Source organism: Solenopsis invicta, chromosome 4, assembly GCF_016802725.1.
Source record: "Solenopsis invicta isolate M01_SB chromosome 4, UNIL_Sinv_3.0, whole genome shotgun sequence".
NCBI classification, from domain to species: domain Eukaryota; kingdom Metazoa; phylum Arthropoda; class Insecta; order Hymenoptera; family Formicidae; genus Solenopsis; species Solenopsis invicta.
Genome location: NC_052667.1, coordinates 11,275,073 through 11,288,510, shown reverse-complemented (window position 1 = coordinate 11,288,510; position 13,438 = coordinate 11,275,073). Strand labels below are relative to the sequence as shown.

General features: G+C 35.1%; 1 protein-coding gene across 6 annotated transcripts in view; it reads left to right on the top strand.

Moving 5' to 3' along the window:
• Positions 1-13,438, top strand: part of LOC105198987 (PRKCA-binding protein) — a 93,959-nt gene that overhangs the window by 44,325 nt on the left and 36,196 nt on the right. The window contains exon 1 of one of the 6 annotated variants that reach the window (XM_039448757.1): positions 5,219-6,118. The exons of the other annotated variants lie outside the window; for them this stretch is intronic. Coding sequence (XP_039304691.1) covers positions 5,717-6,118 — 402 coding nt within the window. The 5' untranslated portion in view covers positions 5,219-5,716. Of the gene's footprint in view, positions 1-5,218; positions 6,119-13,438 lie in introns of those variants that run through there. 6 annotated transcript variants of the gene reach the window in all.

Genomic DNA, 13,438 nt, shown 5'->3' with positions numbered 1-13,438 from the left:
ATTTTTATTATAGGTTAATCTAATTTGCATATATTTTATTTTACTAATTACGATTACGCATTATTTTACAATTTTTAAAAACGCATTGGCGCCGGCGGGATTCGAACCTAAGATTTTAGGACAATAACCTAATACGCTAACACTGATCTAATCGTACACTTGTGATATCATTAATAAAAAGTTATATTTGAAGTAAAGCTGATTTAACAGGAAGAAATTTATCGTGTTGAGTATCGCGTGAACATTCTTAGTAGCCCTTTAATTATTTAGCTTTAAGTATTTTTAAAATAAACTATATAAGCTGTATAAATTATGTAAATAATTAAAACCTGTTTTTGCCCAAAGTAATATAGTCAAAAAAACAACAATTGGAAATAGTACTAGAGCATAAAAAAAACATTAGCGTAAAAAGTACGCTTGCAAAAATCAGTTATGCAACTAATTGTTATAAACAAATTACTAAAAATTGATTGTAGAAAAAAACTGATTACTCCAACCAATTTTACGGGAAAAATGAATCAAGAAACATGCTAAATCTTAATTGTTATAAACAAATTAGTTGTAAAATTATTGTTGCAACGTTTCTTTAGTAATTTTTGCTGTAAAATCGATTGGCGCAATCAGTTCTTTTTAAAAGTAAATTTTTAATAATTTATTTATACCAATTAATTGCAAAATGAGTTTTGAAAAGTTTTTTTTACGTCAATAATATTTTTTTATGCTTTGGTCCTATTTCCAATTCCAATTTTTTTGACTATTTTTGTTAATCAGACCATGGCCAGGAATGGGTTTTAATTATTTATACATGCGGGCAGATGCAGATAGAAATCTGGACACAATACATGCGGATAGATACGGATTCCTGTACGTAATCGCGGACAAGTGCAGATAGAAATTGCAGCGTATAGAATGCAAACAGGAACAGATAGAACATATATATAAAGAAATTGATTGGTCCACTAATTAAAAGCAAATGCATAAGAAAATTGATCAATCTCTTTATGAATATATTATTCATGCATGCAATTATGCAAGTTTGTTTGAATAAGCCCTTAATAAATTCATAAAGAGTAACGTCACATTTTAAAAATTATACAAAACAGCTTGGTTTGCTTGATTTCTGCTGCCAGCGTGACGTCAGATCCTGTTAGCACGGGGTGCTCGATTTGTGCTAACAATCTGCTGTCAGATTGTATTGTCCAGGTCTTGCTCTAATTTTGTCGCCTATCTGACATTAGGTACTGGCAGCATGGCGTGTTTGCGTGGTACTGTTAGTCTGTCGCGTCGATCCTGCTCGTTTGTTACCGCCAATCTGACGCCAGGTCTTGTCAGCACGCGGTGCTCGATTTCTGCTGCTAGTCTGCTGTCAGATTGTGTTGCGCAAGTTGTGCTTGATTTCTACCGCCAATCTGACAACAGTACTATCGACACTATTTGCTCGATTTCTGCTGGAATTAAATGCTAACAGTTTCTGTTCTATTTCTGACAGCAGTTTGTTGACACCGTAGATATTGCAGAGTCTGTGTGAAATCTGTTGCCTTTCTAGCAACAGAAATTGATAGCAGACTCTTCGAATGATCTGTTCGTTCACGTTTGGCTGACGGGGTTCTTTTATCCAAACTATTAATGGGTGATGATCTGACTCCACATTCTCTCCCACCTCCATCTTCCAAATTTCCTCCTTGTCCTCCTCTCTAATCAACACGTAATCTATCACTGTTTCTTCTCTTTCCTGTGTATGTCCACTTCCCTCTCTCATCCCCCTTATTCCCCCTATTTAGAATAATCTATCCTCTTTCCCCTGTAAAGTCTAACAATCTTCTCCCGTCTCTATTTATCTTCCTGTCTTTTGACTCTCTACTCCCCTCCTCCCTGTCCCCCTCCTGCCACATACTCCCTCCTTTTTTCCCGTCCTTGCATTGAAGTCTGTCCCAATTACTGTCTTCACACTCCATCCTTTTTTCTCCATCTACCCCCTCACCTTCCCCAGCTTTTTGTTCATGTCTTCATTCACATACACTCCTACCATTCTCTATACCGCCTCTCCGCATTTCAGCTTTTCTACCATAACCCCTTCTCTCTTCTCCACTCTCTTCTCTCTCTCTCCCTCCGCCAGCTCTTTCCTGATCCCCATCATTATCCCTCCCATCGCTCTTCCCTTTTTATTCCTTTTTTTTGCTTCCTGCATCTTCTATACATAACCTCTCGGAAGCTTACCTTTAGCCCACTCCTGTGTCTTTTGTTCCACCCACGTTTCCATTAATACCATGACATCTCACCTTTCTAAACCTCTCCAAAAATCCTCATCTTTCCTTCTTAGCCCTGCCACATTCCAAAATGCAACCTTTATCCTCTTTCTTCTTGCTGTACTTCCCTCACTCTCTTATATCCTTCCCTCCTCTCTTTTTGCCTCTCTCAGTCTCTCTTTCCTCCTCTACTTCTTGCTCTTCTCTCTTCTCCCGACACTCCTTTCCCTCTTTGTCCCCACTTTTTTCTCCTCCTATCTTTCAACCCTTTCTTCTTTTTATCCCAGAACCACAATATTCCGTTGATCATTGCCCTGTTTTCATCTCCCTTACATCCTCTACTCCTACCTCCGCTCCCACCTTCTTCAAAATATTTTCTACTTTTCTTTTCACGTTTTTTTCACTTGTTTTATATCCCTTTATAACCACCCTCTTCCTTCTTTTTTTTCTACCCCTCCCTTTCCACATTTCTAGCTTTCTCACTCTACCTTCTAGCCTCCGACTTTCTTTTCCTTTCTCCCCTATTTTCCCTCCATCTTTCTCCAATCTTTCCACCTTTCTCTCCAAACCCCTTCTTTCTTTCCCTCTCTCCTCTAGCTTCAATTCCCTCCCTCCTCACTCCTCCAATTTTTTTTCCAAATCTTGTATTCTATTCTCTCCCTATCCTTCCTCCACTCCTCTCTTTTTATCATACCCTGTAACTTCCCCATTAACAACCTCATTTTCTCTTTTATCCTCTCCTCCATTTTTTACCACCTTTCCATTATCTCCTGTATCCATCTCTTTATGGATCCAATCATCTCCCACTCTCTCTCCTTTGCTTCCGCCGTCGACAATCTTACTGTCCTTTTCACCTTCTTCAAACCTCTTCTTCTTTTTTCTTTCTTTCTCTCCTGCCTTTATTTCTGTTTTCTTTTTCCACATTTCCTATACTGTTGTACTCTTACTGCGCCCCCACTCCTGCTTTTCACCTCTGTCGCCCTTGTCTCCGTCAATTCTTTGTTCTTCATCCATTCTCTCTGTCTTTCTACGTTCCTGTAATTCTCTTACCATCCGCTCTTTCTTTTCCCAAGTTGCTTATCTTTTCTCTGCCTAATCTCTGTCCGCGTGCGCGCGCCTCGTCGCACCGCTTGCCGATTTTCTTGCTTGTTCCGTCTTTATGCATTGCACACTCTGTGCCCGCGCTCGCGCGCTTCTTCCTCTTTTTCCCGCTCTCCTCTTGTCACCCTTTTCGCTCCACAACTCCTAATCTCATTTCTACACTGCTCTTGCTTCCACACGCACTCTCTCTCATACACTCCACCCGATCTCTCTTCCTCCACTCACTCCATCTTTCTTTTTCACTCACTCTCTTCTTACACACTCTGCTCTCCCCTTTTACTTCCCATGATCACTCTTCGCCTCTATCAAAATCTCTCTTCACACCCGTCTACTCTTGCTCGCTCCGGAAACGGAAGTCCCTGTTCTCTTGACTAAGTGCTCCGATATCTAATCGATAGAAATAATTTTACACTACTGTTACTTGTAATATTGTTACCGTTACCGTACTTTTTTGATAACAAACTACTAATGGCGTTTTTTTTTCTTGTAATTCTGTTAACGTGGTTACATTTTTCAATAACGATAACGATTTTAACAGTTATTTTTATAGTTATTTTTTATAGTTTGTACTATTTTATAATAATTTTCGTAACTTCAAGTTTTATTTTTCCACTGATTATTTAATGTCTTGTAACGTTGGTACTTTTCGGGTGCGGATGTCGGGATAGGTCGCTCGGAAGGGCTCGCCGGATGCCAGGGTTTTCAACAATAATAACTCCGTGGTTTGAGTGTAAAGATATAAATGTGTAAATATATTCGTTAAATTTGATTTAAGTACAACAAAATAACAACTTCGTGATTTGGTTATCGAAAGTCTAATGGTGTAAATATCTTTAATATAATTCAATTACACGGAAACCTAAATCATTAAGTGTTTGATTAAACAATATGAACGGAAACGGTGCGCAACGGCGCGGACTCCGAAAATAGACCGCGGGCGCATTCGGTTAAACAATATAAACGGAAACGGTGCGCAACGGCGCGAACTTCGAGAATAGACCGCAAGCGCGTTTGATTAAACCAGTGCTGTCAGCTACTTGCAACTTTCGGCCGGATTTTTCGATGCACGCCTATTGCTCTCCTCCCACCGCTCGCGCCTTAGCAACGGCGCCGCCGGACGGCGTAATTAAGGAGCGCGACACATCGTCTCAGGACCGTGCGTAATACAAAAGTTATAAGATTATGAGCACTGATGCAAACGTCTTCTTTTTTAATATCAAATATTTTATCTCTCATAAATACATATGAACAGTTTAGAAAATAGAATTAATTAATTTATTATTTCTGCAAATATTCTTTCTTTTCTTTTTTTTTTGCTTTAATATCTGTAAATATTTACACTTTTTCTACGCAAATTATTTTCTTATTCTTTGTTAATGAAATAAGCTTTACTAGAGAAACCATTTTACAAAAAATGCTTCAATAATAGAGTGATACGGACACCTATTATTTAGTTTGGTATAATTATATATTATAATTAGTTTTATATACATATAATGATTTTAAATAAACCAATATAATTAAAAAGGTACTTTAAAAATTTTGAATTTTAAATAATAAATAAATTGCACAAATTTTTAATTTTACAGTACACATACGTTATAATATACGTAATAATAGTATAATAATAATTATTTAATTATGTAATAATAAAATATTACTTAAATGTAATTATTAAAATACCGAAAAAAAAATTTCAATAACTTTTGTAGAATTATTAGACATTAAATAATTAGACTGTTTTATGACTCATGATCATATAATTTTTGTATTACGCACGGTCCTGAGACGATGTGTCGCGCTCCTTAGTTACGCCGTCCGGCGGCGCCGTTGCTAAGGCGCGAGCGGTGAGAAGGGGGCAATAAGCGTGCGTCGAAAACCCGACCGAAAGTTGCAAGTAGCTGACAGCACTGGATTAAACAATATAAATGGAAACGGTGCGCATCGGCGCGAAAGAAAGCGCAAAAATGTTCTTTTTCGTAGAACTCAGATACGGAAACAAACTAAATGACTAGAGCGTTTGGTTAAATTACCTTACGGGTCACACGGACGGACTCGGATAACTTTGATAATACTTTAAGCGGAGTTGCCGTTAAGCGGCGAACTTGTGAGCGGTTACACGGGCCGTGATTGGCCCGTGTGCCGGCCGGTTTCAATCGCGAGATTGGCGGTGCGCGGCGCGGCGGACGGTTTCTGGCTACGCGAGTGTAGCCGACGGCGGAGACCTGCGCGGTCTCTTCCCGCATGGGTGGACACCTCGCGGGATACGGTTACGGCGGGTCCCGATAGCGCACATCCCGATAGCATACAAACCACTCACTATGGCAGATGCCTAGAGATTTTCTGTAGGTCGGGTTAGATAAGTCAAGATGATTGGTTGGTGGGCTATCGGGATGTGCGCTATCGGAACCCTCCCATACGGTTACTGGTGGACCGGACTCAAGGAACGGCGTCGGTGGGTTGATCCTGAGAATACCCAGGAGCGAACGGACGGTTCCGATTGGCCGGGAATACCCGGCCATCGGCACGACGAGAATGCCCGTTGTACGGTGGAGCGGATCAAATTGGCCGAGCATACCCAGCCGCGGGAACGACGAGAATGCCCGTCGTACGCTGGAGCAAATCGGATCGGATTGGCCGAGCATACCCGGCCGCGGGAAACGACGAGAATGCCCGTACGATGGAGCGGAGCTAGGATACATTTTCGAGGAGGTGCTCGAGAATGCCCGAGCGAGGAAGCGTCGAGTATGCCCGGCGCTGGAGAAAATCCGGTGAGATCGGTAGTTCGGTGTGATCTCTTTTTTTGGCTGCCCACTGCCGGCACAGTATATACAGCAGCGACAGTGCGAGAAAAGTATGGGTCAAATTTCTTCTGCGCATGCGTTGGCTATACAATCAAGAATATGGCAGACTGTCATAACAATATCACATGATATCACATATGTAGTCAAGCTGCACTAAAACTGCGACGATATACCGGCAAATAAAATAAGTTTAAAAATTAGTAAAGCTGAGGAAAATTTTATATTATAATTATAATTTTATTATTATTATTTAAAATGAATGCAAGAGGAGGCTATTTATGTGTTTTTGCTACATGCAAAAATATTTCTGGACGGATAGAAAATAATTCATAATCTTACTAGAATTTCTATTGTACTTTACTTCTTATTTTTTCATTTATTCTGCTTTCAAATTTCTATTAATTAATTAATTTATTTCTGGGTTTTAACTGATATATGTCAACTGCTAACCCCATTTGCAACATCCTACACTTCCGTGCAATGGGAACTAGATGTTTATTATCAACAATTATTAATTATGATTAATTTATTTAATATTTTTTTAGAATAACACAAATATCTTGGAATCTTTCAAGATACGTAGAATCTTTCAAGATACGTATTATTTATGCGATGAAAATGCTGCTACATACTGCAAGAGTCAATTTGTAAATAATTTCATACAAAAAAATGTGAAAAATATAATATTGGATTTTTTATTACTTTGTAAGTGGGAATTATTTAGACTTTAGGGTATTAATGATAATTAAATAAATTTTTATCGTTATTTTATTATTTTTCCTATTCTTCTTCTAATACCAGATAGCATAAATTTGTATACACATCTAAAATTGGGATATAAAACATCTTACAGACTACTTAAGTTATGATGTTTTAAAGATGCCTTATATTTCGATTTTAAACTTGTATTGCCTGAGATTGCCATTAAATTGTTAACTTACAATTATCACACTTCGCATACTGTGTTATTAATTTATTCCAGAAATACATTGACATTAAAAAAATTCTATTTTAGTATATATAGTTGTATATTGAAAATCATATATAGGATTTATCTGAATTGTAAAAGTAGTTTGCAAAATATTGTAACGTCTCTTGTTGTCGTTTAAATTCAGCCCTCAATCAATCCTCAATACAATCAATACAATCCTCAAAATGGCTGACAGTCACGTGATCGAGGACTATTGACATCAAAGAAGCCGACAGCTACTGTCGCTACTGTATATACTGTGCTGCCGGTTTATATATCGGCGCGTGGTTGAGTCGGCCGGAGTGGGAACGCTTACTGAACGCGACGTGTGACGCGCCGGTCGCGCGTAATAGCACGTGGTCGCGGTAAGGTTTGTCGAGCGCACGTACGTGCTTATGCACGTCGATCGGTTGTTTGGTCTAGTGTGGCGGTACGGTGGAGGAACGTAATGTTACAGTCTATTGTTATATATAAGATCGTTTTAAAATTATTACTATTACTATTATATTTTACAATTTTGTTATTTTTATTATTTTTTATGCAAAAATAGTGTAATTACATATAATGATACGAATACGACTAAACAATTTTTTAATAATTTATAAAACTATTGTAAAATTTGCACATTACCGTACATTAGTTTGGATGAAAATCGAAGTAGAATATTTAAAACATAAATAAGTCGCACTCCGTGAACATTTTTATAAATTATTGATCTTTTTTACAAAAACATTTTATGTTATAAAGATTTGGAGGAAAACATAATTGATTAACGTTATAAAATATTTAACATTTGCACGCTACTTTTGATGCGTACCAAGCAAATTCAATTATGGTTTTAAATTGTGGAGCACATAATAAGTAATGAGTTAAAAATTGAATTTGTATAGCATCATATTGCAATTTTAATTGTCTTTTTGCCATAAAAAATTGCTGAATCGTATTATATGTAACTACATTATTGTTGCATGAAAGAATAATAAAAGTAATAAAATATAGTAAAAAAATTGATGCTGTCGGAGTTTGAAACCGATCCGCCACGGAAAAAAAAATATAGCGCAAGCACTTACAAACCGGTAATTGGATTACATTTTTTTTTATAATATTTGTTAGAAGGAAGTTAATAGGCTTATGACAAAAACTTGAAAGTTTTGAAACTTGAGTAAAAATCAATTATAACTCCAATTAATTCTTGTTACGAATTATTTTGTATTTCCATATTTGATTTATTAAGTTAATTGAGTAAATAATTATTATTATTACAATTATTATTTTTCTACGAAGAAAAATATATAAGAAAATGTATTAAGAGTATAAATTAATTTGGTTTGTTTTTTTATGGTCAAAAATGCATTTATTTCAGAACAAATTGAATGAACAGATTAATCAAAGTATTGTCCATCACTGGCTACTACTTTGTCCCACCTTTCAAGCAATTTTCGAATTCCATCTCGAAAAAATGTTTCGTCTTTTGAAGCGATCCAAGTTAGGAGCCAATTTTCGATTTTTGCGAAAGAAGTGAACCGGTGTCCTGCCAAATTGTGCTGCATTCGTCGGAATAACCAGTAATCAGATAGAGTGATGTCCGGCGAATACGGCGGGTACGTTAAAATATCCCACTTGAGCGTTCCCAAATAAGTTTTGACGACTTTTGCGACATATGAGACCGAGCGTTATCATGTAGCAGAATAACTTTGTCATGTCGTTCCTCGTATACCGGCCGTTTTTCTCGTAAGGCACGGCTCAAACGAATCAATTGTAGCCTATACCGATCGCCCGTAATGGATTCGTCAGGTTGTAGCAACTCGTAGTATATAACACCCCTTTGGTCCCACCAGATACACAGCATCACTTTTGAACCATGAATATTCGGTCGAAATCATCCCCTACATGATTTATCAGTTGAAACATTGTCAGCATAAACTTCTACCAGCATTCGATGCGCTTCAGCTGCGCTTTTCTTCCAATTAAAACAGAAAACTAAAATCTCCCGCAAATGCTGCTTAGTTACTACAAAAGTTGACATATTTAACACAATAAAAAACAGGGGGGGGGGTTTGTATGAAACTCAAAGCGATATGTACTGAATATTATTGACAGATGTCTAACCTCTCTGAAATCACCGGAATCAGCTGTCACTATGACACATTCATAACAGCCAGAACCATCTTTTGAAAACGGACCGAACTAATTTATACTCCCAATAGAAATGGAACGATCACCGAATTGTGACAAAATTTGTATACTCCTTTATTTGATTTTTGACGAATGTTATTTAACCCTTAAACACACCGATCCTGTAAAATACGGAAACACATTTTTGGGTCTGGGAGACTTTTTCAACTTTGAGAAGCTATAATTTTGATTACAATCAATATTTTTCTACGATTTTTTTTTTAAACAAAAGTTCAAAATCTCAGGAGTGTGACTGCATAATCGGCATTACCGACAAATAATTTATTGTGAAGTTATAAAAGCAAAACCATTAAGCAAAAACGAGAAATTGGTCAAAAATCCACTTTTCCTTCAAAAAATCATATCTTCGCAACAACAAACGTTTAAGGACTTTCAAATACGGCGTTTTAAAGCTAAAAAGTCACACTTTCAAAATAAAATTTGGCAAAGTTCTTTTAAAAAGTATAATTATGTAAGATGGAGAATATGAGGTATTTTTGGGCAAATCCACTTAAAAAAAAAATCATATCTTTGCAACAAAAAACTTTAAAGAACTTTACAATACGGCGTTTTAAAGCTAAAGATTCATACTTTCAAAAAAATTATATTATTGTCATTTCTATTAAAAAAAGTACTTATGTAACAAGGCGAATATGAGGAATTTTTGATTAAATCTTGTCTAAAATTGAAAATTGATGTGTTTCATGATATTTCGGAAAAACTCTTTTTTTTTACAACATTTTATAGTATTCCAACTGTAGACAAAGTACACGCGAGTAACATCTGCAAATCGACTTGTTCGAACGTATTTTGTCCAGTTTTTTAATGTAAAATACTCACAAAAAAGTTTCACTTACACACTATATGGGTCGCATTGACCCTAACAAAACTTTACTGCCGTGCCGTTCGAATTCTAGTTGACCAAAAAAGTTGATTAACTATATCAATTGAAAGAGGAGATTTCAAACTTTTTTTACGTTTTGGTCCGAACCTCCTATCTCATTCCGTTTTCATATAGCAAGCGTTCAAAACTTCATATGGAGTTTCTCAGACCTACTTACGTGTTTAAGGGTTAAAAACTTTATTTCGACAAAACTGTTATGTTATAACGTATCATCTTAGCGCACTTATTCAAAATTTTTGCCAATTTGTGATACCATTATACAAAATAATATACGCAAATTATATGTGCCTATTGGGCAATATAGATATCGTAGTATGATGTAATGATATGGAACATTATTTCATATAAATGGAAATGTAATTATGTGTCAAAGAGTTTTGCGTTCTTATCAACACATTTTTCATTAAGTATTTGTATGACATACATGTATTTCTTCTCTGAAGTTGGCTGTTTTGTGAATCATTGAGATCTCGTGAATTTTGGCAATTTATTATAATTAGTTTTAATATCTTGTAATATTTTTATAAGATCATGACATGTATAATGCATATACTAATTTATATTTAAGTATGATTCAATCAATAAAGCATTTCAATATCATCGTTATTTCTTCAATGTAACAACAAGTTTACAAAAGTGCAAGAGCACCCACTGTTATTGTACCGTCACTGAGCTCGCGATCTTTAGACTATCCGATTCGCCTACTGTAAATACTTCTCATTTAAAGAGTATTATAGCCTCGACATTTTCATATAAAGATTTTTGTCTTATTTTTAAGTAAGGAATATGTTATTAAAATCTTGACTGCGAATTGTGGGACACTCTGTGTGAGTGAGTGTGTGTGTGTGTGTGCGTGCGTGCGGTGCGTGCGTGTTTGCATGTGCGTGTGTGTGTGCATGCGCGTGCGGGTACGCGTGCGTGTGTGTGCACGCGTGTGCATGTGTGTATATATATATATATATATATATATATAATTGAGAAACGTATATATAATAATACATTGCGCGCGCACGCGTCGCAACTCGGTTTTGCAAGGCAAAAATTTGAAATTGTTTTGCTAATCTGTGCAGTATGGCCGGCTTGTACAGTGTTGCCAGCTTGTGCAGTGTTGTCGGCTTGTAATGAAAGAAAGCGAGAATGCTCGAGACAGAAGAGGATAGGTCGAGAAGGAGAGACCGCTTGAGAAAGAAGAAGACAGTAGAGCTCCTCACGCATCTCTCTTGATGCTGGGTCGGGAGAGAAAGCATGATGCGACATGGACTTACGAATAACTGCGGTATCCTTGCCGTTACGGATGTCGATCGAGTACACATGTACCGGTCGACGATAGTTGGCGTGCACGGAGCGCTGTTCTAGGCGCTTTGTTACATCCTATTATAGGGTTTTTCTACTAAAAAATATTCTCGTTCTTGTTGACGAAAATTTTGCAATATTACGGGAACTCGGCGGTCCCTGATCAAAAATTTTATGATTATGTAGTATTCACTCAAACATTTACTACATACAGCAAAATCGCAGAATTCGCTATTTAGACATTTTTGAGAAAATAATAAAATATTTCTAGCATTTATAGTAACATTACGGAAGAAGAATTATCTAGTTAGCCGCATAGCATGTGTGGAAAAACGTTGACTTCTATGCTCGGCTTTCCAGATTTGATCCCTGAGAATGAGAATATTTCTTTTTGTAAATTTTGTATTAAAAAAAAAATCAAAAATTTAAAACTGTTCTTTTATTATTAATTAAATTAAAATTGAACACAAGAGATATATAACAATTTAAACACTTAATTTGATATTTTTAAAACAATCATTGTAAAATTTTATAACAAAAGTATTTTCTATGTTCATGAAAATGTATATCATAGGAATTTTAATTTAATAATAAAATAGAATTTTTGAATTTTTTTGAAAAATGATTTTATATTAAATAATTAAAAACAATTTAAAAATTGTATGTGTATAATGAACGAGACTGGAATGGACAGCATCATAAAAAATTTTATTAGCTTACGTAATCCACTAAAAATTTCAAAAAAGCATTACATACTTAAAAATGCAGCAAGATACTCTTTCTCTTAGGTTCCATATAATTTTGATGAGAGTGTTAGAATGTAGATGCACATTTGCATCTATTGATACATAATCCACAAAAACAATTTTATATACAATATGTCTCCACGAATTCCAGCTTATGAGGAATTAGTAGACAATAAGCTGGAATTTGTGCAGACATATTGTATATAAAATTGTTTTTGTGGATTATGTATCAACAGATGCAAATGTGCACCTACATTTTAACACTTTCATCAAAATTATATGGAACCTAAGAGAAAAGCGCCTTTTGTAAACTCCTGAACTTGTTTGTCTTTTTGCGTTATGCCATTATAGGGAAGAAATACATATGAAAAATGTAAAGTTTTATAGAACAAGTTTCCTCTAGAGAGATTAAGTTACTTCTCTTCTCATTTTTTTCATAATTTTAAGAAAATAAACTAGTCGCATTTACAATGTTACATCAAGTTTGCAATTCAACACATTTTTATTTATGTTATTATGTTATCATATAAGAATTTTACATAGTTAAAATAAAAAGTGTAATATATAAGATTTTTTCTTAATAGGTAATACAAAAATTCTTGTTGTATATTATAAGAAATGAATAAATAATTGATATTAGTATTCTCAATTTAAAGTAATAGGATTTATACAGTTTTAAAAGGTTACGTTATAGAGAAGAAACTGAATAAGAAGTTCAAATATATTTGATAAAATAAAAGTAAATCTAGATCAGTAAGTAAAAAACTATTTAACATATATTTTTTATCTATGAAAAATTTGAGTGTAATGTAATAAAAATATGAGTTATAAATACATATCACTATAATAAATATTAAGAACATATTATAGATCTATGTATATTTATCATTCATTCATTTTATCACGTTACTTAAACTTTTTATTGAAAAATCCCACTAATTAATATAAATAAAAAATATATGTGAAACAGGTTTTGACTTACTGGTATAAATTTTATATTTTTACTGCCAAATATATTTGAATTCAATTATTTTTTTATTTTGTAATTATATTTAAAACTGCATAAATCACATATTACTTCAAACCAAAACAGCACAGAGAGATTGCAGGAACATTGCAGAATGATTTCATTGAAACATTGTAATATTGCATATTGATTGCGAAACATTGCTGGAAGATTGCAGCAACATTAAGATGTC